Raw genomic sequence first — 9,779 nt, forward strand, 5'->3', positions numbered from 1 at the left:
TGTCTCATTGGTGTTTTAAGTAGGGCTCAAATGAACGGATTGACGAGTGTGTGAATATATGTTTGAGATCTATGTAACTCATGTTGCGTCCTTGCTATCTGAACAACGACTGATTGGAAGAGTGTGTGAATATATGTGAAATTATCGTGCTGATTTCGTTATTGCCCAGACCTATCATCATTGGGTATAAGCAATAGTGAATCGATTTTTAGAGGTTTGCTATTTAACACACCGTTTGGTAGAATCAGCTGGAGAGCTGACGTCACTTGGGTTCTATTCACAAACAAGCTGAGGTTGCGTTGGTGATATACGAAAAAAATAAACCAATGACACTTCGTTGCTATCTGCATAGTTGCATGATTTGTTGTAAATGGTTCGCAAGTTGACATATTTTTCTCTGTTTGAGTCTAAGTTAAATTTATGTAAAAGGTTAAGGGTGTCCAGCATAATGCTACACGCAGTGTAACACTCATTCAGTCGAACCATTCATTTTTAGATTGAAATATGATTTTTCCCATCAGCTTACTTGCCGCAGATTTTATCTTTTCTGCTGATTTTTTCATTTATTGGTACGTTAGATTGGACGAGTTTATAGTCAGGAATGTTAAGGCCGTCGTAGTATTTTTCAAATCGTTTCGGGTACCACTTAGTTTCTGAGTTATACGAGGTGTGTTTAAAAAGTATCGCGAATTTTTTTTTTTTTTTTTCAAAAATTATTTTTTTATTCATTAATATCTATTTTGTCTCCTTCAAAGTAGTCTCCATGAGATATTATACACTTGTGCCAACGTTTTTTTCCAATCTTCGAAGCATTTCAAAAAATCATTTTTTTAACTTGTTCAGCTCCTCCTTCGATGCCGTCTTTATCTCGTCCATCGTAGCGTAGCATCGTCCTTTCCTGGGCCTCTTCAGTTTCGAGAACAAGAAAAAGTCACAGAGGCCAGATCTAGGGGATACGGTGACTGTGGCATAATTAGTGTGCTGTTTTTGGCCAAACAGAGCCAATTTTTGTTCTTCCACAAATATGGGCGTTTCTGGCTGACTGCTTCACGCAAATTGCACATAACTTGCAGGTAATATTCTTTATTGACCGTTTTACCCTGTGGCAAGAACTCACGATGCACAACGCCCCTGCAATCGAAGAAAACGGTAAGCAAAACTTTTACATTCGACCGAACTTGGCGCGCTTTTTTCGGTCTTGGTTCGTGCGGCAGCTTCCATTGAAATGATTGAGCTTTGGTTTCCACGTCATACCCATAATCCTCCGATTCGCCACCAGTTATGACCCTCTGCCTCTTGAGCAAATTTGGGTCGTCTCGGACAGAATCCAACATCTCATTAGCAATGTTCATGTGATGCTAATTACTTTTGGTCGAAATTGAGCAGTTTTGGTACGGATTTTGCGGCGACTCGTCTCATGCCCAAATCATTGAGAAAATTCGAATGGCATGAGCCAATCAATTTGTCTAGGTCCTCAGCAACTTCCCTAACGGTGATTCGACGATTGGTCAATACCATTTTCTTTACTTCATCAATTTTTTCGTCTGTTGTTGAAGTTCTCGGCCTTCTGAGAACATTTTGTACTACCGATAAGCGTTGCTTTGGTCCAAAGTAGCTTCTCCGTATGACTCAGTCAACATTCGAAATGCATCCGCGCACTTAATTTAGTTTTTCACACAAAATTTGATACAGGTTCTTTGATCCATCTTTTTGAATAGGTAAAAATCAAAGACGAGAAGAAACACGTGCAAGCAAAGCAACTGTCAACAATTAACTGAACATTCAAAGTGGCCGATCTCGTCGGCATGAGTGAGAGACATGAGTACCAACATATCGCCACAAAAAACCGAAATTCGAATATACATAACCTGCGAAAATTCAAAATTCACGATACTTTTTGAACACATCTCGTATGTGTATATAGCTATTGAGATACCATACGCTAGGCTTAACTTTTTTTTATTTATATCGGATAGTCTCAAAAACAGTCTTCTGCGAAAATCGTAATATCTTATATAGTGGAGTATAATCTTATAATTTTGTTTTCCTTGTTCACTCCACTCGGGAGCATAGAACCTCGACAAGACTCAGTCTTGTGTTGGTTTCGTTAATTTTGTTTTCTGACAGGGTAGGTGATTAGCCTGCCGCTACCAGTCCTAAGGAGTGGGAATGCCCACCTGCCGTGGCTTCGAAACAATGGCTTCTTACTGCTTGAAGCGCCATCTATGTGTCACATTTTTCTGGCAAAAGGATCGCACATCGGTGTGTCTGCGCTATTACCGCGATTGCCCGCTTTCTCTTGCTGCCGTTACTGTTGCAATGTGTAACTGTGTCTTTTTCTTTTGCTTTTTGAGTGTTTTAGGATTGGAAGGATAGTTTGTTGGGGTTGAGGAATGAAATTATTATTATTATTACAATTTTTTTTATGAGAAACTAGGAAAGTAGGTAAGTTTGGAAAAGTGCGAGGACCGTGTTTTACGTAGGACTCGAACCCACACCCTCTGGGGTGGCAGGTAAGTGCACTTACGCTAGACTACCGAGGCTAATCATATAATATTAGGAGCAAAATACTTTTGATATTTAATTACCTTCCAAGTGGTTTATTCATATTTATAAGAAAGAATTGTAAAGAAGCGTTTTTTGTCTTAATTATTTGGCCTCACTTTTAGATTTCAAGGCCCATAAGACATATAAGTTTCCATTAGATGTTTTTTGCATACACAATTTTTCATTTTGCTGTTCTGCTATAACCAGAACCATATTACACGAGTATAGTGACCAAAAAAAGTATACGTAACTCACAGCTTGCGGTAAATTATTACCCCATGCAACTTATAGTCTAAGCTTTTCTGTGATTTTCTTTGCAGCTCGGCTGGATAGTCTTTACAAATTCGCTCTGCAGTGAGAATACTTAAACAAGATAACACTTGTTGTTGCTAGAAAAAAATTAGTTTCACCTCAGAATGTTCGTTAAAGGTTAAAAATAAAACTGATAATATCAGTCTATCGAGTCGATCAAAAGATTTTAAAAAATAATTTTGCTTTACACGATATTTTAATTCGTAACAAAATATTTTTAAGATATTCAATTTCAGTTACTTTTCTTACTTTTTGAGCTAATCTCAAACCGGTGATTTTAGCCACAAGATGTACTAGATATTTTTAGGCCTCTAATGAATTAGTGAATTAAGTAGTGTAATGCTGATGCAGATGGACCGCATGTGAAGAGTAGCTGACGTAGAGCCTAATGCTCAAGCGTCTCTTGACGATTTACTTAACTGTAGTATCGGGGGCGGATCGGTACATTGACGGTAGGAGATTACGTTCCGGTTAAAGTCCCACACTAACGTGGTAAAGGCTTTCGATACTCCCTCCTGGTATATAAAAAATATCCATAAAAAGACCAATCCCTAATATCATAAAATATAAAAAGCAAATTTCTTCAGCTTCAAAGCAAATTCGTGGTATCGTAGTTCAGAACTTAGTGGTGGGTTCGAAGAGGTGATTTTTTTTGCTGGGTATTTGCTCATACACACCAATACAGTTTATCACACACGCACGTGCTTTTCGCCTTCATATCGCTTTGTTTGTTTTTCTGTTTGTTTGCATTCAAATATGAATCCTTGGCAGGTGCAGCAGCGTGAGTGACATGAATTGATTTCAAAACAAATATGTGTGTGTTCTTTTTTCTGCGTCGCTTTCTTGTTGCACAGTTGGCTGAGTGCAGTGCTATTTGCAGTTTTGCAATTTTAATTAATTTACCTGTTTGCCGGTACATTTGGTATTGCTTAGATTTAAGGCTTCGTTCCCAGTATGAAGGTTTGCACAAACCTATGTAAGTATGGAGGTGCGAGAAAGTGTGTATGTACTCGTATGTATGTAGATATGATATACTAGGGATTTCTTTATTTAAAACTTGCGTGTGTGTAAATTCAAAATATATAACTCGAAGCTCAATTCAAAATTGAAATTCAATTTTAAAATCAAAATTCAAAATTTATAACTCAAAATTCAAATGCCAAAACCAAAATTCAAAATTTAAAATTTTAATACAAGCTTGAATTCAAAAATCATAATTTAATATCGTCCGTATGTAGACGCCCTTAATACAGCGAATTTATAAAGGTTGGTTAAATTTAAAGGGCCGATGTTGAATCTGAACCACATCTAAACGTCAACGACACCGTTGGACTTCTTTCTATGGGGTTATTTGGAAGAAAAGGTGTACGTCGATAAGCCAGCAACAATCCAAGAGCTAAAGAATGAGATAATTCGGCACATTAACGGCATAGAACTTCAATTATGCCTCAGCGTCATCGAAAGTTTGGACCATCGGATGTGCCGCCGAGATCGCGGTGGCCATTTGGCCGATATTTTGGTCCATGCGTAATTGAACCATACCAATATTATCATAATAAAGAGAAACGACAATAATTTCCTAAAAAAATTGTACTTTATTCAAAATCAACACCGGCCCTTGAAACTTAACCACCCTTTATATGTACAAAGTATTTATGCCTACCCCAACATATGGAAATTATGCTTAATTAGCTGCAGATGTTCTGAAGAAAACTGCAAGCACAACTTTTCAATGTCAGCAAGTGCAATTATGTATGTATGTCAAGAGATTCGTTTGAGCTTTTCAAGTTGTCGGCATTTAGAATGAAATGAAGGCAACCTTTCACACACACACATCAAACCTACAAACAAAGCGTAGTGCAAAAATATTTAAAGTAAAAATAAAGATGTGATTTCAGCTAAATTTTACGTACTAAATGTGCTGCAAATATTAAAAAAAAAATAAAACAATAAAACGTAAAATGTAAATTTTATTAATAAATTCTTTTTAATGTATTTTAACCAAATACGACAAAAAAAAGTTTTTTAATATTATTTATTTAAAAAAAAAAAAAGATTTCACAGCACTATTTCATTTGTCTTATGTATAAAATAGATCAAAAACAAACCAATAAAAAAATAACAAAGAAATGAAAAATTAATTTATATTTTTCTTCTTTCTTAAAGCTAACGTATTGAATTAGCCGTAGCCGAATGGGTTGGTGCGCGATTGCCATTCGGAATTCACAGGTAGAACGTTGGTTTGAATCTCGGTGAAACCAAAATTAATAAAACCATTTTTCTAATAGCAGTCGCCCCTCCGCAGGCAATGGCAAACCTCCGAGTGTATTTCTGCCATGAAAAAGCTCCTCATAAAAATATCTGCCGTTCCGAGTCGGCTTGAAACTGTAGGTCCCTCCATTTGTGGAGCAACATCAAAACGCACGCCACAAATAGGAGGAGGAGCTCGGCCAAACACCAAGAAAGGGTGTACACGCCAATTATATGTATATATATATATATATTGAATTATAAAAAATATATATTTTTGGAATATTCAGACTTTAATTTGTACAAGAGGCACAACGTTGAACTGTGTGCTCCCCACACAGGATTTAGTCTTTGTGGATAAGTATTGAGCACGTGAATAGGCTCGATCAAACAATTCATCTGCTGATAGATGTTAGTCCTTCTTAACAGCAGTCAAAACTAATATTCCTATAAGAGATGATATTTCCTGTTGTGAGTTTGTTTCCTATGCGGCTCATCGGCAATGGCAAGTGAAATTGATTTTCGATTAGCTATCTCTACATTTGTCCATTGAACTATTTCGTTGATAATTTCATTAGTTATGAACATCTGAAAACACTGTAGAGGGTCCGTGATCTTCTTACACTGTCGCGTAGGTCCTTGCACTTGATGCACGATATTCAATCCATTATTTTTTTGAGACTTAGGTTTTATAGTCGACACAAATGATCTTTTCCACGTAATATCGATTTTGACAACGGCATTATATTTGACTTGCTTACTAAAGTGTTCAAAGGCACATCGTCGTCATCTGAATCGATTGGTTCATCTGATGAACTATATTCCTCGTCTTCTAACAGCTCATCATCTGATATTTTGCTATGCTCAAAATTTTGATCTTGATCATCGTCCAATTCGATTTCGTCATCGCAAATTGCAAGATATTTTTCAATTTCTTCTCAGTTAATCGTGTACCAGTTGCCATTTTAATCATTAAAGTAAATATTAAAAAACTACATTTAAAAAAAAAAACTATGAAATCATATGCCAAGTCACTAAAAATCACACAAACACCATAATTCGACGTTTCGACGACGCAAACACAAAAAAAAAACTCACCTGTATGCGCACACTAAGAGAGTTCAGCAAACACTGATGCTATACAAAAAATCAGCAAAAAAAAAACATGAAAATTAAAGAAAAACACCAAAAACAAAAACATGCGTCGTCGTTTCGACAAAGTATGATACTCTTGGGTTGAATTATAATATCTCAAAAATATTGCGTGGAAATTTGAAGTGAATCCGACAAATACTTTCCGAGTTATTCAACAATTAACAAGAAAGGGCACTCGGGTACTCCGGGGCTCGACGCAAAACTTTAAATGAGTTTTTCTCAAAACTAATAGGACTATGAATAAGTTCGTGCGGTTTTTTTTTCGAAATTTGAAACTTTATTGACGTAAAATGGTTACAAATTTAATATTCAAAATATTGTCCATCGCTTACTACTACTTTTTCCCATCTTTCTGGCAATTCACGGATTCCCTTTGTGAAAAATTCGGTCGGTTTTGCCGCAATCCACGAATCGATCCATTTTTTGACTTCATCGTAATTACGGAAGTGCTGGTCAGCCAGGCCATGTTGCATCGATCGGAAGAGATAGTAATCGGATGGCGCAAGGTCTGGACTATACGGCGGGTGGGGTAGGACATCCCATTTGAGCGTTTCTAAGTATGTTTTGACCACTTGTGCAACATGTGGCCGAGCATTGTCATGTTGCAAAATAACTTTGTCGTGTCTATCGGCGTATTGCGGCCGTTTTTCTGGCAGTGCTCGGCTCAAACGCATCAATTGTCGTCGGTAGACATCCCCCGTAATCGTTTCATTCGGTTTCAGTAGCTCATAATACACAACACCCAGCTGGTCCCACCAGATACACAGCATAACCTTCAGGCCATGAATATTCTGCGCCGACGTCGATGTTGAAGCATGGCCAGGGTATCCATACGTTGCCCGACGTTTTGGATTGTCGTAATGGACCCACTTTTCATCGCCAGTCACAATTCGATGCAAAAAACCCTTTCTTTTGTGCCGTTGAAGCAGTTGTTCGCATGCCATAAAACGGCGTTCAACGTCTCTTGGCTTCAATTCATACGGCACCCAATGGCCTACCTTTCGGATCATTCCCATGGCTTTTAAACGTTTGGAAATGGTTGATTGATCAACTCCCAAAGTTTTTGCAACCTCTTCTTGCGTTTGAGCCGGATCTTGATCGAGCAATTCCTCCAATTCGGTATCCATGAACTTTGGCGGCGCACCCTCGCGTTCTTCGTCTTCCAAGCCAAAATCACCACTTTTAAAGCGTGCAAACCACTTCTGGCACGTTCGCTCAGATAGAGCATGCTCACCATAAACTTCCACCAAGATACGATGACTTTCGGCTGCTTTTTTCTTCATATTAAAATAATGAAGAAGAATTCCCCGCAAAAACACATTATTTGGCACGAAATTCGACATTTTCAAGTGTGGTAAAAATATTGTTGTTTACGCTTCAAATAAAAAACTTATACTGACGTTTGTGCCTTACGACAGTAGCTCTCCAATGAATGTTTGGAAATGTGGATCGATGGAATAATAATCAAGTTACGCCATCTGTTGTAAAACCGCAAAAAACGAACTTATTCATAGTCCTATTATGTTTTTTGAATAGGAATATAGCAGGGAACTGCAGGGCACATGAATTTGCTTCAATCGGTACAACACTTGTTCTCCAACTGGATAAGACGCTGATATCCATGCCTATAGCCACTTGTAAACTACTTATAGATAAGCAAATCATCAACAAGGTAAAATATCACAACATGCGAACTAAGCAGACAGACATGGCCGAAATGGAACAGCGGTTGATCAAAAAGCCTGTCAAGATTTCACAGAGAAGCCATAAGAAAAATGATAGGGGTATTAATAGGCAGCCACGCTAGAAGGTTAGGAATCCCGCACTTCGATTTCTGTAGAAACTGTCTTAACCCGAATCTTCCCACGATTACCATATGGTAATGCAAACATGCCGTTGCAATTTTACGTATTATGTCTGAACTAAATAACAAAAACAAAAAAGAATAACTGTATTTCACGCAGAATAAATGCAGCTCACGGAAAACATAAGTTTTTTGTTATTTTTAGTGCAGCTAGCAAAGCTATAAGACGTCAAACTCAGGTGAAAAAAAAGTGAATTATTGTGGTTTTTTAACATGGCACGTCGGTAAGTATATGAATAACTTTTTGCTTTTTTGATATATTTCCAAAAAAATTGCATCAGTTGGTAGCTAATGAAATAAACTAGTAAATGCAAGTTTAGTTTTGTTTGAAATTTGATTTTTTGTGTAACCTTTTTGTATTTTACTCAAGGCGTTACCATATGGTAACCGTGGGACGTCTAGGGTACAGGGTTTTAGTTACGTTTGGTGTAGTTTTTTTTTGAGATTTTTGATCATATTTATTGATATTTTGTGAATTACAGCGGTTTATCGTTGCAAGAAATGCTTGATTTCATTCAAGAACTCGATGAAGCAGAAGATCAAAATCAACTGTGTGATATTCCAACCACTCCTTATATCGAGCCTCCTGTGGATGACAACGAATCTGGCGAAGATGACGCTGAAGATGATTGTGCGGGCATTCCAGATAATGTTTGCCCGGCTCAGCTAAGAGGTGGCTGCGAAGTTGCGACGTATGCAAGGTTTCGATGAAGAGAAGGATATGGGAGGCATGTTTAGAGACGGTATAAGCATACCATCATTTTAATCTTATAAACTCTAAATTTTTCAGCGCCAAATCCAGGAGATTTGTCTGTTATTGAGGTTGAAGACACTTATAATGAGATGGAGGATGAAGAAACAACGGCTAATCGTTCAGAATCTCCAATGAGGAAGCGCTTACGTAAAATTGAACCGAAACCTTCAAACGTTGCATTGCCATCAGGAAACAAGGAAACTGTATTTGAATGGGTCAAGAAGAAATCGTCATCTCTAATTCCAATTTTTCCAAGCGCAAATTACGAAGATTGTCGCCATTCACTGCCACTCGAACAGTTTGAAAAATGTTTTGATGACACATTATTGGAACATATTTGCGAACAAAGTGCATTATATTCGGTGGAACAGAATAGACCGAACCCAAATATAATAGTCAGCGAACTTAGAGCATTCATAGGCATATTGATCGTCACTGGCTACAATTATCACTCCAATTACAAACATTTGTGGAGTCAGGATGAAGACATTCGGAACAATCTTGTCAGTAACACCATGCGTCGGAATCGTTTTCAAGAGATTTAGCAAAATCTCCACTTCGAAGAAAACTCCAAGGCTTCTTCAAAAGACGCCCCAAATCCTGATAAAATGTGGAAACTGCGTCCTCTTACGGATCATTTGAAAGCAAAAATGATAGAAAATTTCCATCCGGAACAAAATCTTTCTTTCGACGAAAGCGTGATATCCTATTTTGGTAAACATGGATGCAAGCAATTTATAAAGGGCAAACCATTACGATTTGGATATAAAGTCTGGTCCCTATGTACTCCATCTGGTTATTTGGTGAATTTTGAAATTTACCAGCGGAAGAATCCTCGATCGAATTTGGAGTACGAAGCAAAGTTTAGAAAATGCGCCGCTCCTTTAGGAAGCATGA

The 9,779-nt window shown here is 37.6% G+C and overlaps 1 protein-coding gene across 1 annotated transcript; it reads left to right on the forward strand.

The window, feature by feature from the left end:
- Nucleotides 1–8,341: 8,341 nt before the first annotated feature.
- On the forward strand, nucleotides 8,342–9,427 carry LOC128855154 (piggyBac transposable element-derived protein 2-like). The gene is made up of 3 exons (XM_054089845.1): nucleotides 8,342–8,352; nucleotides 8,611–8,801; nucleotides 8,919–9,427. Exons 1-3 carry the CDS (start codon nucleotides 8,342–8,344, stop codon nucleotides 9,425–9,427), a joined length of 711 nt encoding a protein of 236 aa, XP_053945820.1.
- The last annotated feature ends 352 nt before the right edge of the window (nucleotides 9,428–9,779 follow it).

The sequence above is a fragment of the Anastrepha ludens genome, chromosome 2 (assembly GCF_028408465.1).
Source record: "Anastrepha ludens isolate Willacy chromosome 2, idAnaLude1.1, whole genome shotgun sequence".
Classification (NCBI taxonomy): domain Eukaryota; kingdom Metazoa; phylum Arthropoda; class Insecta; order Diptera; family Tephritidae; genus Anastrepha; species Anastrepha ludens.

Bases quoted from the DNA above. Each gene is read 5' to 3' on its own strand.
- LOC128855154 (XM_054089845.1), top strand. The intron at 8,802-8,918 runs GTGGCTGCGAAG...TAAATTTTTCAG, and splicing joins TTGCCCGGCTCAGCTAAGAG to CGCCAAATCCAGGAGATTTG.